Here is a 19945-nt window from a genome sequence, read left to right as displayed (position 1 = left end):
GGGCGGCATGGTGCAGGAGAGTCCTACATCTTCATCTGGAGACTGCTAGTGGAATACTAACTTCCAGGCAGCTAGGATGAGGGAATTAAAGCTCACCCCCACAGTGACACACCTACTCCAGCAGGGCCACACCTTCTAATAGATGCCACTCCCTGGGCCCAGCATATGCAAACCATCACCCTAAGAATATAGTTTCATTCATTCTGTCCACATCCTGAGAGTTGGAGTGAGTTAGAATTTAAATGTAACGGACTAGTTTCTTAGGAAGAGAGACTTTCAAGACAGGTGAGCTTTCAGGCTAGCTCAGAGAACACAGATATAGATGTTAAAGATGTCAGCGCCATTAGAGAGAAACCTCCTGCACTGTGCTGAGATAGTAAGAAAGTTGTTTGGGATCATTCCCTATCTGTCTTGTCAAAATCCAAATTTATTTGAAGGTGTTCCTGGCTCCCCAGGCCAGCATGCAGAATGTGATACAGCTGTGGTCCCAGGGGGCCTGGCCACGTATTGAGCCCACAGCAGAGCTTGGCAGTGTTGTCTAGACAGGACTTGTTTTTTTAGTCATGAAAGCAGGCAGGTAGATCTCTGAGTTCGAGGCCACCCTGGTCTACATAGTAAGTTCCGGGACAGCCAGGGCTACACAGAAAAACCATGTCTAAACAAAGAAACAAAAAATCCAGAACAGACAAGGCTATGCGCGACACAGCCAGCAGATCCAGAGAGGTGGGGCTACCTAAAACCTTTGGTGTCCAGAAAATTACACCAGGCGCTCCAGATGCTGGCATGGAGCTAGCTACAGGATTTGGTTTTTAACCTAAGGATTTGGTATAGTATTAGCCTGATCATTCCTTACCATTTTGGAAGGAGAATATTTACTCTCTGCCATTATATGTTGCAAGTATATAACTTGTTTTGGGTTTTATAGAATTTAATAGTTAAGAGGTTGCCTTGGGTCTTAGATGAGATATAAACTTTGACCTTTTCAGCCATTGAAATTATTAGCGACTATGGGACATTTGAAGTAGCCTTGTATCTTGAGTATGAGATTTGAGGACCAAGAGTGGAAGGTCACGATTTAAATGATGTGCTTGGGTGTCAGGTTGACAAGGGGTGGGATTTTGATGGTTAGCCTCAGTTGTCAACTTGGGGAGATCTAGAATCCTCTGGATATGCCTGTGGTGATTCTCTTGATTAGGATGAGGTGTGGAGATTCACCCACTATGGGTGGTTTCTGTCCTTAGGTGGGATACTGGACTGTATAAAAAGGTGAAAGTGAGCAGAGTGAGGGCATTCATTGCTTTGTGCTTCCTGACTGGATACAGTCACCTTCCTGACTGTGGTGACTATGACCACCTTCCTGCCTGCGGATATTCTTCAGGGAGCTGCTTTAAGAGCCGCCATCTTGTCCCCCTTGCCACGGTGGCCTGTATCACTGAACTATGGGCCGAAATAAACCCCTTTCCATCAAGTTGCTTTTGTTAGGGAATTTGCCACAGCGACGGACAGAGTAACTAACAGCAGGCTATGCGCACCCAGGCTACCCTGCACTAAGCTCTTTATTACAGAAGGACAGGCTCTGAGGGAGGTAGAGATGGAGGTAGTTTGGGAGGCTGAGAAGGACGTGAGGGAGGCCTCGAGATAGGCCTAGAGCCAGAGGGCGACAAGGGTCTGGCCGGGGCAGCTTGCCCTTGTTGGGTTTTTTCTTTAGTGGAGGACTGTGGTCTGGTGAAGCTGAGGAAGATGTCCTCCAGGGAGAGCTGGCTGATGGAGTAGTCTTCCAACATGTAATCCTTCTTGGCTCCCTCCATAATGCCAAACACCTATAGAAAAGGTTGCTGCAGGTAAGTCCACCCATAGGTGGTGTGACGGACAAAGGGAGAGGGAAAGGGCAGAAGCTGCCACCCTCCGAGACCTTGTCACAAGGTGTGCGCCTCACTTAGCTGCTACAGAGTGCTGCAAAGGGGCCATGGCTGTGAGCCCAGCTGTCTGCTCTTGTGGTAGGAGCGATGCCTGAAAGATGGGTCTCCAGCTGGGACTCTGGCTGGCCATGCTGTGCTAAGCCTGTGGCTGGCTCCTCTCTAGGCCTGGGCCCTGTTCTCTGAACTCTGGGGTGGGAAGCGCTGACTTCCCCAACTCCTTACAGCTCTGTGACTTCCGTTTCCGTGGGTGGTGTTGGCAGAGGACACCGGAAGGGCCACTCTTGGAGAATGAGTGAGATAAGGGGGTGCTTACCTTCGCCCAGCTGAGGTTTTGCCCAGGCAGGTAGTACTGAACCACGTTTTGGTGCTCGTCTTCCAAAATGCTGCCTGCACAAACACAGAGACTTGTTTCTGGGAAGACTGGACTGCAGGGCTAGGAAGGGCAGCCAGAGTGCCCAGAATCCGCGGGGACAGACTGCGCAGCAGCTAACGGTCTGCGCAGGAGCCCGGGGCCTGTCCAGCACTGTCACGCACCTGGGAAGGTCAGGTTCACGAATGCCTTGAACTTCTCCAGCATCTGCCGCTGCCATTTCCTCCAGACCTTGGCCTGCAGGGAGTAACCGCCGCCGAACTTGCTCTTGAGGCGCTGCGGGCTGCCCAGGCACTTGAACTGGCCCTGCACCATGATGGCCAGCCGGGTGCATAAGGCTTCACACTCCTCCATACTGGGGAAAGGGTGGAGGCCTGAGACAGTGCCGGAGGAGGCTGATGCCCACCCTGAATGTCAAAGTCTTGTGCAGACAGGAGGGGATCTGTGCCAGACCAGGACATTCCAGATTGTCCTTTCCGAGCGTACCCCCATGCAGAGCCTGGTGAATGGCCTGGCAGACTGTGTGTAAGGTGCTGCCGTGGCTTCTGCTCACGGGCTCCCACCCAGTCACCCATCCTGGCTCTTCCACTGACCCACAGATGCCCAAACTCTACCTGTGGGAGGTGATGACGATGGTCTTGCCCGATTCCCGGACCCGTCCCACGGTGTCCCACAGCAAGCGCCGAGCCACGGGGTCCATGCCGGTAGACGGCTCATCCAGCAGGATGACTGCAGGCTCTCCCACGAGGGCAATGCCAGTGCTCAGCATGCGCTTGTTGCCACCGCTGGGGAAGGGGGAGAGAGAGGTGGGAACACGGAGAATGTAATTGTGGACTCCGGGACTGAAGCCTGCGTGCACGTTCAGCACTCAACTTCCGCCTTCTCTGAGGCGCTTTGCATTCTGGTGGAACTTTCAAAATTAGCCCCAGGAACCGTGACTTGGTTTGTTCACTGAGGGTCTAACTAGTTGCTACTTTGTTTCCAACCCAATTCCCCAGTAAAGGAAAGCCCAACTCAATCAGTTAACAAAATAAGCTACAAGCCTAGATTGGGCAGATTTCCCACTACACTACTCTATTTCCATCTATATTATCCCATATAACTTGCGGTTTCTCCAGGCCACAAGCTCCTCTCCGTTACTGCCCCCCGTAGCTCCTCCCCCTCCTGTTTATCCCCCCCCCATCGCTCCTCCCCTAGACTTTCAGCTCCTCCTACTTCCTCCTGCCCAATCATTGGCCTTTATTTGAAAAATTAAGGCGGGGAGAAGGTACACAAGGTCACTCCTCATCTGCAGCCCCTCTGAGGAGTGGAATTAGCATCAAAATACAAGCCCAGGGCTATCCACAACACTAACTGGCTCTCAGTGTCCAGATCTGAGTATGTGATCATGAGTCTCTTCAAGGGTCTCTAGGAGTGCTGCCGGGGAGGGTGTGGCCCATCTGAGAGTAAGAGTATAGGACTATTTTAGTTAACAGTTTTTCTTAAGAAACTCACTGTGTAGCCCAGGCTAGTCCTAAATTATCCATCCTCCTGACTCAGCCTCTCAAGAAGTGTGCACTACTGTACTGGCTTTATTTATTTATTTTTCTTAATTTTTTTTTAAATGTGTGTATGTGTGTGTGTGCCGGAATGCAGGTGCTCTTGAAGGCCAGTGGGTATCAGATCATCTAGAGCTGGGGTTACACGTGGTTGTTAGCTGCTTTGTGGGTGCTAGGAACTGAACCTGGGCGCTCTGTGAGGGCAGTAGGCACTCTTAACTGCTGAGCCATCTCTCCGGCTCCGTAATTAAACGCACACTGCGTTTACTGTGTGCAAAGCTTCACTCTAAAGTTTTTAACTGTATATTTGTTTGATCCTCAAAAAAACTGCAAGGAGATATAAAAAGCTGCCCAAGACTCAGGCTGACAAATTGGGGGAGGGGGTGAGGACTCTCTCTGACACCTGGATCCATGTGGCCAGGGTCAGAGGTCACTCCACTTTCCAGTTCCAAAGATGGAGTGCTGGTGGACATCTGCCCACAGGGGCACAGTGCACAACTCAAGGGGAGGAGAGTCTGGGTAGGTCAACTCCAGGCTTTGAGTACGCTAATCTGAGTTAAGACCCAGTCACTGGCCACGGGGTAAACTACTCAGACTCCTCGGGAGACATATTATGTTGAAGTAACAATGGTTTAATATGAAAACCTACGCTACCCAAAATAGGAAGCTTGATGTGGAGTAACAGACCGAGATCTGCCTACCCTGTTGTTACAATCACACATGATAACACAGACTCGTTCTCAGTCACAAATCCGCCTCTGGCATGGGATAGGGACCAGCTTCCTCCATGCCCATCTCCAGTGGCACAGATGGCACAGGGCTTCTGTGCCTCACAGGCTTTACTCCCCATCCAGTTCTGAGAAGAACTGGGATTATCTTGCAAATGGAGGCGGGAAGGGTGAGGGAGCCCCCAGTTCTCACCTGTAGGTCTTCACCAGCTTGTCTGCATACACACATAAGAGTAAGTTCTCAAGGATCAGGTCGACACAGGCTTTGATATGGCACTCAGGGATGCCCCGGATACGGGCATACATGACAAGCATCTCTCTTCCTGTCATGAAGTTTAGCAGGGCATCAAACTCAGGACAGTACCCAATCCACTGCCGCACCTGAGGTACAACAGCCCAAGAGGGAGACGCATCAGAATGAAGCCTCTGCCATAGTTTCCCCAGACCTCCAGCTCAGTGGTTCCCAGACCCTCCCTTGGCCTGGTGCTTCAGTTTAGCTCTCGTAAATATCCATGTCCGTGACGGGGACAGTCACACAGCATGAAGGAGCCATGCGTGGGATGGCAGTATGCTGGGAGGTCTTAGGTTGTAGCTTTTGCTGGTAGTGGTGTTGATGTATAGGCTTCTAAAGGAGGAAGGAGGAAGAGGAGGAGGAAGAGGGAGAGGGAAAGAGAAAGAGGAGGAAGAGGAGGAAGAGGGAGAGGGATAAGAGGAAGAGGAGGGGGAAGAAGAGAAAGAGGAGGAGGAGGAGAAAGAAAAGAAGAAGGAGGAGGAAGAAGAGGGAGAGGAGGAAAAGAAGAGGAGGAGGAGAAAGGAGGAGGAGGAAGAGGGAGAGGGATAAGAGGAGGAAGAGGAGGAGAAAGAGAAGAGGAGGAGAGAAAGAAGAGGAGGAAGAGGGAGAGGAAGAGGAGGAGTGTGGCTTGGTTCCTCCTCTTGCCCACATGCCCATAAAACAGAAGCACTCAGTGTCCCCTATTTTAGAAGTCAGGAGAAGCCATCTTAATTTTTACTTTTCTTTTTAAAAAATAACTTCTCATTACTATTACTACTAGTATTACTATCACTAGTATTATATTATATCACATTCCATTATATTATATTATTAGTGTGAGTGTGTAGAGGGGTGAATGGGTGGACATATGCCATTGTTCATAACTGGAGACCAGAGGACGACGTTGTGGAGCTGGCTGTCGCCTTATACCTTCTGATGGCTTTTAGAGATGGAGCTTGGCTTTTGCAGCAAGTGCCTTTACCCACGGAACCACCTCAATGACCTATCATTTCTTCTTTATAAATTTTTTCTATTAGACATACAATCTACAACTAGACCATATACATAGTCTATTTTATACACATATGAAACATTTACATGGAGGCCACTGGGTCTCTGCCAGGGGCTTGTGGTCTGGTTGGTGTGTGTCCGCCAGAGTTCTGTGTCAATGCAGGGTCTTACACAGGCTTGCTCTCCTAGAACAAGGCTGTTTGCATGCTGGCGCCATCCCGTGTTTATTGTTGTTTAATGTGCTCTTCTAAAAGAATATTACAGTCTGCAGCTCTTCCTGTGTCGCCACATACAGTCCTACTCCCAGCTCGCTTTAGCTGCTGTATACCCAGAACAGGTTTTTAAAATATTCTTCTAAAATTAATTATATTTGTTCTTTGATAATTTCATACGTGTATACAAGTTAACTTCCCTCATCTCCCTCCGAATGTTGCAACTCCACCTTCCTACAAACACCAGTTCCACATGCATGCTGCCTTGTTTTGTCTCGTGACACTGAGTTTAACCAGGGCTGTCCGTGTAACCGTGGGTTTAGAATGATAGATCCCTTAGGGCTTGGTAGGTTCACTAATAATGTCCAGTAGAGGACAATGACTCCCCCTCCTAGAATCTTTAAATGGGAAATAGTTCAGCAGGGATGGGCAAGGCCAGGGGGAGTTTCTTAGATTTCATTTAGGAAGAAACTAACTTGGGATCTTTAGGCTTATTTGAGTTGCTTCTGTCTTTTGTTATGAGTGTCGAGCTGGCCACCCTGGGTCAAGTGCTCTCCTGTCACAGATGTTAAGATAAGGTGATAATGTTTGTTTTCCTCCCTCCCACTCAAGAAGCTGGATAACACAAGGCTGTGACAGCTGGGCCCGAGGACAAGGCCAACACAAGGCCACCTGGGGTGTCTGCTTAGGGGAGAAAGGGTCAGAGGTCATCAACAGATAGAATGAGGAGTTGAGTTCCAGGTGACCTGGAAGACAGATGCCTCCAGGTCAGAGACGCCTGCTGAGAAGAGAGCCACGTGATTGCATGAGGATGCTTTGGGTGTCTCACAATGAACTATGGAGATTTCTGGGAGACCATCTTTACCAATCTATCTTAGCGTTTCTTGTATTTCTGACTTGTTAAGTTCTTGTTTGTTTTGTTTTGTTTTGTTTGAAAAATAGGTCTCACTGTGTATTCCAGGCTGGCCTGGAACTTACTACATGACTCAGATTAGCCTTGAACTCATGAATCTCCCCCATTTCCATGTCCTGAGTCCTGGATTAAGGGCACCCTGTACCAGGCTGAGGCTATGCTAAGAATTGTTTCAAATCATGAATGCTAAGTTTTTGATAAGTGCTTTTTAAGCATCTTTGGATAGGCATCTTCCAATGAGTGAGAGGCATCACTCTGAAAAGAAAAAAATAAAAGAGAAATAAAGGCAGTGTTTCAGTAATCCTTGAAAGAAGCAGAAGGATACTGGGAAAGATGTGTTGGACAGAAGTGAGCAAATGAATATAGCCTCAACAGCAATTTCCTTGCTTCAGGAGAGGGGTGTGGGGGTGGGGGGTGGGGGTAGCGAGTTGGTGGGGGTGCTGGGGGTGTGGGATGGGGGAGTACTCAAAAGCTTCTTCCAAAGTTTCATTTCCTCTTTGCTACTGTTACTTGGGATTGAGCCTTCAAGTGTAGGCTGTTCCATAAGAACTCTGCCTCCTCCAAAATCCAGAAGAGATATCCAAACCGAAAGAGGAGCAGAAATCAAGAGAGGTAAAAAGCAAGGCAGTTTGACTCCTCAAAAAGTTAACATGACTTGGAGCTGAAGAAGCGGTTCAGTGGTGAAGAGCACTGCCTGCTCTTCCAGAGGGCCAGACTTCAACTCCCAGCAACACGTGATAGCTCATACCATGAGGATCCAATGCCCTCTTCTGACCTCCTTGGGCACCAACCATACATGAGGTACACAAACATATATGGAGCAAAACACCCATGCATAAAAGTAAATCTTAGTTAAATGTTTAAAAGATGACAACTCAACTACTGAACTCAAAGATCCTTCTTGTCACTGTGATAGAATACCAAGACCAAAAGTGACTTATGGAAGAAAGACTTTATTTTAGCTTATGATTCCAGGGGGAATGTCCTTGACTGTGAAGGAGACATGGCATCAGACAGGCAGCACAGGAAGCAGAGCGAGCACACGCACCACAAATACAAGCAAGAAAGTGAACTGAAAGTGGAGGCTACAAACGCTCGGAGCCTGTTCCCATGATACATTTCTTCCAACAAGAATACAAAACCTTCCCAAATAGTGCCTCTAACTTAGGACTTAGCTTTCAAGTACCTGAGCCTATTGGAGATTTCTTATTCGAACTACCACAGATACAGAAATAGGCAAAATGTTTGATGAAGATTTTTAAAGTTTTCAGATAAAAATGATCCATGGGCACAGAAAAAATTCAACCAAAATCACAGAAGAAAATTTCCCATGTCTAAGTAAAGAAATACTCATCAAGTGGTAAGAGGTACACACAACACCAAATACAGAAAGAAATACCCTAACCCTAACCCTAACCCCAACTGCAACCCCAACCCCAAACCTAACCCCAACCCCAAACCTAACCCCAACCCCAAACCTAACCCCAAACCCAACCCCAAACCCAATCCTAACCCTAACCCCAACTGCAACCCTAACCCTAACCCTAACCCTAACCCTAACCCTAACCCCAACTGCAACCCCAACCCCAAACCTAACCCCAACCCCAAACCCAACCCCAACCCAACCCCAACCCCAAGCCCAACCCCAACCCCAAGCCCAACCCTAACCCTAACCCTGGCCAGGGAGTGGATACATGTGAGGCAGAGATGGCAGACCTTTGAGTTCAAGGCCAGCCTGGTCTACAAAGCAAGTTCCAGGACAGCCAGGACTACAAAGAGAAACCCTGTCTCAAAGCAGCAACAACCACAACAGAGGAAAAGGAAAAGATACTTTTCATGATATATAATAATAGAATGCTAAATGTACAGAACAAAGAATGTATTGTGAATGCTGCAGGTTAGAAAAAAATAAGTGACATATTAATGCAGTCCCATCAGAGTAACACCTGAGGGAGACTCTGGAAGCCAAGAGGAACTGGATTGATGTTCTACAAGTTCTGGACTACTATAGATGCCGGCCCAGACAACTGTACCTAGGAGAACTATCAGTCATAGTTGAAGAAGGAAAATAATGCTTCATGATAAAATAGATACAAGGAATTTATGTCCTCTATGTCATCTCTACAGAGGATAGACACCAGAAGGGATAGTTCATTCTTATGGTGGTTTGAAGGAGAATGCCCTTAAGAGATTTGAACACTTGGCCCTAGCTGTTGGAACTCTCTGCCAAGGGTCGGGAGGTGTGGCCTTGTTGGATGAGGTATGTCAAAGACATGTGCCACTCCCAGTGTGCTCTCTCTGCCTCCTAATTTTGGATCAAGATTCAATCTCTCAGCTGCTACCCCAGCTGTTCGGGCCACCAGGCCTGTGCCTCAGGATCATGGACTCTAACTCTCTCAGCCAATTAAATGATTTCCTTTGTAAGCTACCTTGGTCATGGTATTTTATCAGAGCTGTAGAAAAGTACCTAAGACAAATCTGAAGATACAGTTAAACACATGGAAGAGGATGCAAAGAAAAATATACCAGAATGGTTAACCAAAAGAGGTCTAAGAAAACAATACCAAAACAGCAAAAGCTGAAATTGATAAACACTCCAATAACTCCCAATTCCCCAATAACAAGACACAGACAAACAGACTGGATTTGAAAACAGGACCCATATTTTTATTGCTCACAGGAAGCACACATTACCATCAAAGGCAGACACTACTTTTGGATAAAATGATACAAAAATGTATTCCAAGCAGATGGAACTGCGAATGAAGCTAGAGCAGCTCTTTTAATGTCTGATAAGATCAACTACTCACCAAAACTAGTCAGAAGAGATTCGGAAGGAAACTGTCTGATCGTTGGAGGAAAAATACACCAGAAGAATATTGTAACTCTAAACATTTATGTCCAAAACACAGGGATACCAAATTTCATAAAAGAAACACCATAAAATCTAAAATCACAGGTAGACTTCAACACAGTGATAGTGGATGACATCAGTACTGTACACTTACCAACAGACAAGTCATCTGGACAAACTAAACAGAGAAAACTCTGGAGTTAACTAATATCATGAATCAAAAGATCCTACCATATTTACAGATCATTCTGCCCCACACTAAGGAAGAGACCTTCTTCTCATAAGTCCCTGGATCTCTCTCTAAAACCGACCACATGGTTAGGCACAAAGTAATACTCAACAGATACAGGAAAACTGAAATGATATCCCACATTTCATCTGACCATGAAGGAAGGAAGCTGGACACCACCACCACCAGAAACGGCAAACGTGCACAGCTCTGGAACAAGACAGCACATGTGAATGAGAACTGGGTGGACGGGGAAACCAAGAAGGAAACTTAGAGTGTTTTAGAATGGAATGGAAGGGAAAACACAACAGACCAAGATCTATGGGGACAGAGCAGGCCACGCCGAGAGGACTGTCTGTAGCACTGTGCTTACCTCAAGAACTGAGCGCTACCGCACGCGAAAGCTTTAAAAAAGACAAGAACAAACAGCACCCAAAAAGAGGAGATTGGAAGAAATAACCAAACTCAGGGCTGAAACTGAAATGAAAAGGAAAAAACCACAAAGAATTAGTTTTTGAAAATGTTCACATTACAACAGATGTGGAGGAAATTCAGAGTCTTAAGATCATACTTAAAAATCTGTATTCTATTAAACTGAAAAAATCTAAAGGAATGGATAAATTTCTGTTTTAGTTAGGGTTTTACTACAGTGAAGAGATACCATGACCAAGGCAACTCCTGTAAGAGTTAAATAGACCTACAACATCCAGTGAGATAGAAACAGTAATTGAGAATTTCATCACAGGACATGTGTGGCTGCTGGGGATTCGAACTCCTTGTCTTCTGAATGTGCAGCAGACACTTTACCTGCTGAACCATCTCACCAGTCCCCTGAAAGTGTTTTTAAGAAAAATTTCCAGCCAGGCATAGTGATCCTCTCCAAAGGACTTGGGTATTGCAGTGATGGGCCTGACCATGCTTTTGTTTGGAGGAATGTGGATTTTGGGACTTTGGAAAGCAGGGGAATGATTTAAGTGGAGCTTAATGGGCCATCCTAGTAGAAATATGGAAGACAGCAGTGCTGAGGGTGATTTGAAATGTGGGGGCCTGGCTCAAGAGGTTTCAGAGGAGAAGAATATTAGTATGTTGCCCAGAAATCATTCTCAAAGCAACAACAACAGCAAAAAAAAAAAAGGTATTTTATTTTTCTGTGTGGTCTCTTGTTGCAGCAACTCAAGTGGGAGCACAGGAAGCACAGGCTCAAAGTGAGGGTCAATGGCATATTAAAAAAAAAAAGCAGGTAGGTCAGATGATGGTTGAAGTCATCTGACTTCCATACAGCTTCAATTGGTGACAGCTTCAATACAGTCAAGCTGAAGAAAATGGGCACCGGTGCAAGAGAACATTCTGTCTACCAGAGGCCACCAGTCAGCAAAAGCAGGGAACTTTCCTAAAACCTGGACTGGAGGATTCCCCTACGCCACCCTGTCATCTCCGAGACTCCCTTATAATGTGAAGGAAGTTCCTCTTACAGGACAGACCCCAGCCACAAGCTACACTGTAAACCCATGTACTCCACACCAAAGCCAGCAGCTGTGTGTGTGTGTGTGTGTGTGTGTGTGTCTGAAAGGGGAGGCCCTAGCAATCAGACTCAAGATTTCGTTGCTTTGCCTTGGGATGTTACAGAAAATTGTTCATATGATCAATGAAAGTGAAACAGACCTCATGGCAATGAAAAACAAATTCTGGCCAGACAGTAGTGGCAGATACCTGTACGTCCAGTGCTTGGGAGGCAGAGGCAGGTGAATCTCTGAGTTCGAGGCCATGTGACTCTAGCTTTAGAGTCAATAGTAGAAGGGGTTTGGGGGACAATTGATGCTGGTTACCCAGAGCTAAGAAATCAGCAGTGATTAAGAAGAGATCAGCATCACTGAGGTGAAATCTTCTGGGAAGTGTTTTCTGAAAGCACAAAGAAGCTGTGTTCCAGAGGTAGGCATAGTGCCAGCAGCAGTGCCAGATGGTACAGTTTTTGAAAGCACGAAGGGGTGATGGAGATCAGCTAAGGCTTGGCACTGTGAGAGGCCAGGAAAGGACATGGGTGAAGTGAAGGTGTTGCATTGGCAGTTGAAGACCCAGGACTGAAGGGATCATGCAAAGGAGTTGAGGCTTGACACCATGAAGACAGCCTATGAGAGGCTATTGGTGAAAGTGCAGCCTAGTTGCAGTGGAAGACCCCAGCATATTGGAGATGCCAGTTCCATGGGATGACCACCACCAGCAGCAGCAGTGGAGTGGAGTCAGCCAAAGCCTAGAGTACTACAGAGTACTACAGAGTACTACAGAGTACTCCCTTTGGATGGGCCCAGAAGATTATGTGTAGACCCCAGACATTGGAATGAGAAGGTGTGAAATTGAAGTTGCCTTGGAGACCCCAAAATGTTCAAGATGCCAGAGCTGTGACATACCTGCCAAGGAAAGCTGCTAACAGTGAGTGGAACCAGTCCAAGGGAAAGAAATGTGTTTGTCATCAAAGCTGAAAGGATTTGGAGATCTGAAAATTGCTTTTACATCAAACATGGAGATGCAGAGTTTAGAGTTGGCCCAGTTGGTTTTTTAGTCTTGCTTTGGTCCAATATTTCTTCACTATGACATTTGGAGTGATAAATGTATATCCTATGCCATGATATGTTGTGATCTGCTTTTTTATATTGATTTTATAGGAGATTACAGTTAAGAGATTGCATGAATCTCAGCAGAGACTTTGGAGTTTTAACATTATTGATACTGTTATAGACTATGGAGACTTTTGAAGTTGTACTAAATGTATTTTGCATTATGCTATGGCTTGGTATGGCTTTTTGCAGATATCTGATTACATTATGACCCCCAAGATTGTGAACTGGATAAGCCTGTTTCTTATTGTGGTGTGGCTCAGCCCTAGCAGATACCTTTAATCCAATAGCTTTCTGTAAATGGGATTAAGTAAAAGCCAATTATAGGCCAATTATAGAGCAAGCAACCAGTTGACAGGGGGTGAACATAGGAAAAAGCCATGGTGTGTGGGAGGAAGTCAGGGGGAAGGTAGAGAGATGTACAGGAAGCAGAAAGGAGAGACCCTCAGGTTGAAGAGTTTTTACGACAGTGTGGAGAATGATTTTTTCCCTCTGGGACGTCAGTGGAGCAGGAAGGTCACCTGGGTGCTTCCTCTGCCTCCTGAGCTAACAGGCTTTAACCCCACCATATGGCTCCAGAGTCTTCATTTGTAAAATCAAACTTATTGGAATTTGTTTTATAAAAAAACAATAATGGCCTCCATAGACTCATGTGTTTGAATGAGCCCATGGGGGCCATGAAATTGAATGTGGTGGTTTGACTATGCTTGGCCCATGGGAAGTGGCACTATGAGGGTGTGTGGCCTTATTGGAGGAAGTGCATTACTCCGGAGGCAGGCTTTGAGGTCTCATATATGCTCAAGTCCGGCCAGTGTGAGACCCTCCTACTGGCTGCCCTCAGATGGAGATTTCTTTGCTCCAACAGCACCATGTCTGCTTGCATGCTGCCATGCTTCCTGTCTTGATGATAATGGACTGAATCTCTGTGACTGTAAGCCAGCCCCAATTAAATGTTGTCCTTGATCAGTTGTCTTGATCATGGTGTCTCTTCAGAGCAGTAAAACCCAAACTAAGACAGCAGGGCTTCATTCATTTATGATCATAAATGAATGTCTTTTGCAACGCTGAACAAATTTTAGCTCTTATCCAGTTATGGAAGCTGAGTCCTACACAATTTGACACAGGATTAGAGTTGGCTATGTGGCTACTTGGGAAGCATCGGCAAGTGGGCAATGGTGGGAGCCAAAGAATCAAAAGGACTGTGCAGAACAGAATTCGAGAACAGCAAGATGTGTGAGCATCACTTCAGAATACCACAACCTTCAGAACACAGAGACAGATCTACCAAAAGAGCCAGGCATTGTGGCACATACGTGCCAACCCTTAGGATCACAAGTTTGGGGTCAGCCTGGGCTACATCATGAGATCTTGTCTCTAAACAAAACAAGGGATTTACTAAAAGTCAGGGAAAGAATCATTAGTGATCGAGATGGAAAAGGAGAGAGGGAAGCCGTGGAATTATCAGAAGTCTTGAAGCTGGAAAAGGGCAGCAGTACCAGGTGGCAGAGGGAAATAAGGAAGATATAGACTAGGGCGACTATATAGAAATGGGTTCAAGAGAACAGAGCTGAGGGTTTTTTGATGTTGTCATTTGTTTTTTTGGGGGGTGGGTGGGTAGGATTGAGGATCTATCCGCCATGGCCGATGACTGGATAATGATACCTTGAATGGCAGGTGGATGAGTGATCCCCTATTTCTTACAAAGGACAGAGGAGGAAGAGGAAGAAGAGGAGGGGGGAAGATAAGGTGGTAGAGACACTCCTGTGGGGCTCACTGTGTTCCTGGCTTTTGTAAGCACTTGAGAGACAGTGCTATGTGACCAGCCAGACCTGTGATGGAGAGCACAGAGAGGCATCTCCGATGCATATTTAGATTTGGAGGTTACAAAGGAAATAGACACTCGAGCGTTTTAGAGATCAAGTCCCAGCTTCATGACCCAGAATCCTGTATCTATCCCCAAAATTTGTTCCAGGCCACACCCACCTTCGCTCTGTCAGACTTGACGCTGACGCCCTTGACAAAGGCGTCCCCTGAAGTGAAGGGCTGCTCTCCTGTCAGCATGTTGAAGATGGAAGTCTTCCCAGCTCCATTGAGACCAAGAAGGCCAAAGCATTCTTTTTCTTTAACGACAAAGGACACCTTGTTGACAGCCAGCAGGGGTACCTTCTCGGTATAGACCTGAGAGACACAGGGCAGAGATGCAGGGAGGAGGTTAGCGGCCAGCAGCCACTGCACACCCGACCTAGCTGCCTCTCACAACCCAAGCTCACTCCGCCTGCTCCTTCCTACAGCCCGTGTGCATCGTCAAAGTTGTTCTTGGAGGTAAGCCGTTACTCGATGTCCCGGAGCAAGCAAAACTCATCGATGTTGCGGAAGGGTTTTGCATTTTGTTAACCACCAGGAACTGAAGGGAAACATGACTGACAAGCTTGGGGGTGGGGGAATGCTATAAAATACCTGGATGCTTAAAAGATCTTTCAAAATTCTTCCTAAGAATCTCAGAGAAACCTAGGAGGCTCCCTTTAGTTCCCAGAGTCCTTATCCCATTTGGCACCTCTGTAATTGTCGTCTGGATACAGGCAAGGTCAAGCCTCTCTTATTTTTTCTTGGTTTTTTAGCAAGCATGGTTCTCATTCCATCCTGTCCCAGTCCCTCCCTTTACCAAGGTGATCACAGAAGAGAAGGTAGATATACAACAGTTTCTGTCCCTGGGCAAGAATGATCTCATGTGAGCTTCATTCTTAACCAGAGAGACCTCACTACGTCTGTCTTCCCAGAAGTGCATCTGCTACTGTACACAGGCCACAGGCCCATCAGAAGGGAGATTCTGTGTGTGAAAAGCCAAGGCACGGTGTGATGGTTTGATTAGGTATGGCCGCCATAGACTCATGTGTTTGAATGCTTAGCCCACAGAGAGTGGCACTATTAGGAAGTGTGGACTTGTTGAAGTAGGTGTGGCCTTGTTGGAGGAAGAGTGTGGGGGTGGGCTTTGAGACCTGCTATGTTCAAGCCACACCTGGTATAGCACACAATCTCAGTCTGCTGCCTTCGGATAAAGATGTAGAGCTCTGGGCTGGAAAGATGGTTCAGTGGTTAAGAGCAGTGATTGCTCTTCCAGAGGTCCTGAGTTTGATTCCCAGCAACCACATGGTGGCTCGCAACCATCTGTAATGGAATCCAATATCCTCTTATGGTGTGTCTGAAGACAGTTACAGTGTACTCATATACATAAACAAATAAATCTTTTAAAAATAAGATGTAGACTCTCTGCACCTCCAGCACCACGTCTACCTGCATGCTGCTATGTTTCCTGCCAGGATGATAATGGACTGAACCTCTGAAATTGTAAAATGGTAAGCCAGCCCCAGTTAAAATTTTCCTTTATAAGAATTGCTGTGGTCATGGTGTCTCTTCACAGAAATAGAAACTCTAACTAAGACACATGGCATAGGGGCTGGAGAGATGGCTCAGTGGGTAAGAGCACTGACTGCTCTTCCAAAGGTCATGAGTTCAAATCCCATCACCCACATGGTGGCTCACAACCACCAATAAAGAGATCTGATGCCCTCTTCTGGTGTCTGAAGACAGCTATAGTGTACTTACATATAATAAATAAATCTTTAAAAAAAAAAGACACATGGCATATGCCTGTAATTAGGGTATTTAGGAGGCAGATGCAGGAGGATCATGAATCCAAGGTCTATGTAGGTCACGTAGTAGGACCCCACCTCACGCCAGGCAAACAGATAAAGGGACAAAGCTTTACCTTTGATGCTTCTTTAACAACAAGTGGGTTTTTCTTTATTAATGTTTCCAAATAACGCTTGATGGTTTCTGCCTCCTCTAGAACACCTTCATCTTCAGACTCTGTTGCATCAAAGGTCATTCCCTACGCCCCCAAGACAAGGGTAGAAATGTAAGTGTTTCTGAGGTTAGAAGATAGAGCTTGACTAGGGTCAGGAGGGACGGGGGCCCTGAAGGTCCTGCGACAGTGCCCATGCGTGTTCTCACCACCACCACAACCTCGGGAAGAACGTAGGTTATCTGCACTTACAGTGGCTTGACCGTGATGACGAAGATGGTCAAACCACAAAATGCCAGCTTTGTAATAACACAAGTTTAAAACCCAGGAATGTCAAGATAAAGCAAAAGCTTATCTCCTTCAGTTTCCTCTAGAGACCTTCCTCTGGAGATCTAGAAGATAGTCATACCCTGAGCTAACAGAACAGACTTTCCTCCAGTCTGCTCATAGTCGCCTGCAGAAGTATTTCATAAGGTGAGTTATTCTAGCAAGCTAGAGTGTCATCCCCAGCCAGCTGATGAGCTGGCCCTAAATATACCCCAGGTGACCAGTGTGTGGACCAGGGCCTCTGGGGCCAAGTCAGATTCTTCTCCTCCTCTGTGGTCCCTGGGCATGGGCTGACACCTCTCTGTCTGGACATTATAAAGAGATGGCTGGCTGGCCTCAGGGACCTCTCTGATATGGAAAATCAAGGTGGCTAAAGAACACAGGAAGGAAGTTCTAGCCAGAACTTGACGTGTTCTTACACGATTTAATGCCAACTAACTCACCGATTTTTTCCTGCAGAACGAAGGAAGGAAGCCAGAGAGCCTGGATTTCAGGACACAGAATGCATTGGCTTCAGTGAGGAAGAGCAGGGTGATGTATACCAGCCCCAAGATGGCCAGGGCTGTCAGGTACTTTCCTATCCCCAGAGATTCCCAGGCATAGATGTTCTCTTGGACCACATATCCTTCTACTAATATGAAATAAGCAGATGTCAGCACACTGTTTTGGCGATTTTCAAAAGCATTCCTCATCTTAAATATAGCAAGTAAATTCACATTGTCACCGGTATTACCAGAGAAGCATCATTGTCACCAATGCTCCCGCCACATCCTAGCAGAGGGTGAACAGGAATGCTTCTGCTTGCTGCCTCCCCCACCTCAGTAAAAAGCAATGTAGTGAGCTGAGCGCAGTGGTTCACACCGGTGATTGCAGGTCTTAGGAAGCTAAGGTAGAACTGCCACAAACACGAGACTGGTGTGGGCTACAGAGCAGTTCTAGGGCATCCTGTGACGTGTGAGAGACTCTGTCTCCAAAACAAACCAACAAGACAAACATCCAAATCCTTGAGACTCACTAGGGTCATGAGCCCTGGGGGGGGGGGGAACTTCCTGCTGTTATTCTGCTAAATGAATGTGGCAATCAAATGACTCCTCTACCCACAGACCGATGTGTTGCTCAACCCTCGTCAGAGGAGGTTCTTTTTGAGGCAGATGATAATTAGCACAGAATCCCACGATCTGCATGTTTGCAAAGAGAAACTTTGGAATGCTCAGCCCTGAGTGGGATGTCTGTGTGATACCCTTCTCTTCAGCTCAATGATCTATGCCAAAAAAGGTGAGGGAAGGTTGTAAGAGCTAGAGGTGGTTGGTGGACAGCTTCAAGGAAACTGCATTTTCCAGATACATCAGGGAAGAGGCTGTGTTAACTGACACAAGATCTGTGTAAGCTCAAGCCAGATAAAAATCCCAGCATGGAGGGGAAGCAGACAGGGAGTCCCACCCCTAACCAGGAAGCTATTTGCCCGTGATAACTGTTGGCAGCAGGAAAATGAATTCTCTTCACTGGAGTAACATTGTTTATCAACTACACTCCAGGCCAGGCTCCATGCCAACAAACTGGACCCTATTCTTGCTTTGTTTGTTTGTTTGTTTAAGAGAGGAAGAACCTGAAGTTCCATGGGTAGGAAACAGGGAAGGATCTGGAAGGAGTTGGGGCAGGGGAAAGAGTTGGTGGTGGCACACACCTGTAATCCCAGCACTCTGGGAGGCGGGTTTCTGAGTTCGAGGCCAGCCTGGTCTACAGAGTGAGTTCCATGACAGCCAGGGCTATACAGAGAAACCATGTCTCATAAAAACCTAAATACATACATACATACATACATACATACATACATACATACATCGTTTATGAAATTTCAAAGAATAAATAAAAACATTATTTAAAGCAACAATAACAAGGGGGCTATCCTGGTTTGGTTTCCAGCATCCACGTGGCAGCTCAAAACTGCCTGTAATTCCAGTTCTAGGGGATCTGACGCCCTCTTCTGGATTCTGCAGGCACTACAGGCACTGCAGGCTCATGCTGCACAGAAAACACCCATGAAATGGAAACTTGTAGTTTCTTTAGAACATCAGTTGTGTCAGGTGTTTTGCTGGAGCAAACACGCAAGAAGTGTTTCCTGAAGCTGGCACAAGCAGAAAGATGTTTCACTAAGGCAGACTGGTAAAGAAACATTTGGCTGAAACAGACACAAGTAAAAAGAGGTTTTGCTAAAGCAAGCATATAAAACAAAGTGCAACGAAAGATTCTTTACTCATGACATGCATGTATTGTCCGTGGGGGACACGTGACATTTGGAGGGAATATAAATAGGACTCAAGGCTTGACTTGCATAAATCGCTCTGCAGCACTGGTCCCAATTCCTCCTGCTGACTCGTGCTGATTCGGCAGAGGCCCAGCTGTCTCTCCTAGGTGGTGCCTCTGCTCCTGATTCGTGTTTGCTATCCTGACGCTACCAAACTGGACTGCTGGTGTATTCATAAAGTATTTACGAGTAGCCCCAGCGTCTGCTGCTAAACTCTATAAACTGAACTGCTGGGTTCCTGACAACACAAATGGGGCGTGCTCCAAAGAGCCATTTCTAAACAGGCCTGCTTCCCCCATATCCTAATAACCTCTCCTCTCCACTCCCTCTGGTGGGTGGTGGGCTAAGAAGGATGCTAAAGCATTTAAACGCCCTTATTAAAAGTAGGTTTTAAAAAAATTAATACTTACATACTCATACACATAAAATAAAATAAGTGAAAAACAAGAATGTAATAAAAGGCTTTTCTCATTTTGTGTTATATAAATACATGTAATTTTCTGTCAATTTAAAATAGGAAAGTGGTTCAAGGCCAGTCCGGTCTGCAGAGTGAGTTCCAGGACAGCTATCACTACATAGGGAAACCCTGTCTCAAAAAGAAAAAAAAAATCGAAAACTAAATAAATAACTAACTTATTTCTCCAAAGTTTATAGTCTTTTTTTAAAAATAAAGTTGACTGTTAGTCATCTTTCCTTCAAGTTTAAGTTATTGTAAAACAGAATCATGGGCTGGAGAGATGGCTCCGCAGTTAAGAACTCTGACTGCTCTTTCAGAGGTCCTGAGTTCAATTCCCAGCAACCACATGGTGACTTGAAACCATCTGTAATAGAGTCTGATGTCCTCTTCTGGTGTG

The 19945-nt window shown here is 46.3% G+C and overlaps 1 protein-coding gene across 1 annotated transcript in view; it reads right to left on the bottom strand.

Annotated features, from left to right (window-relative positions):
• LOC127693957 (ATP-binding cassette sub-family A member 17) overlaps window positions 1-19945 on the bottom strand; it is an 80657-nt gene that overhangs the window by 151 nt on the left and 60561 nt on the right. The window contains exons 23-30 of the mRNA XM_052195265.1: window positions 17230-17417; window positions 16424-16546; window positions 14641-14835; window positions 4749-4936; window positions 2904-3074; window positions 2454-2644; window positions 2233-2306; window positions 1-1820 (exon numbers count right to left, since the gene is read on the bottom strand). The exon at window positions 1-1820 is cut by the window's left edge and continues 151 nt beyond it. Coding sequence (XP_052051225.1) covers window positions 1560-1820; window positions 2233-2306; window positions 2454-2644; window positions 2904-3074; window positions 4749-4936; window positions 14641-14835; window positions 16424-16546; window positions 17230-17417 — 1391 coding nt within the window. The 3' untranslated portion in view covers window positions 1-1559. The remainder of the gene's footprint in view (window positions 1821-2232; window positions 2307-2453; window positions 2645-2903; window positions 3075-4748; window positions 4937-14640; window positions 14836-16423; window positions 16547-17229; window positions 17418-19945) is intronic.

Source organism: Apodemus sylvaticus, chromosome 10, assembly GCF_947179515.1.
Source record: "Apodemus sylvaticus chromosome 10, mApoSyl1.1, whole genome shotgun sequence".
NCBI classification, from domain to species: Eukaryota; Metazoa; Chordata; class Mammalia; order Rodentia; family Muridae; genus Apodemus; species Apodemus sylvaticus.
This window is presented reverse-complemented; position numbering and strand designations above follow the sequence as displayed.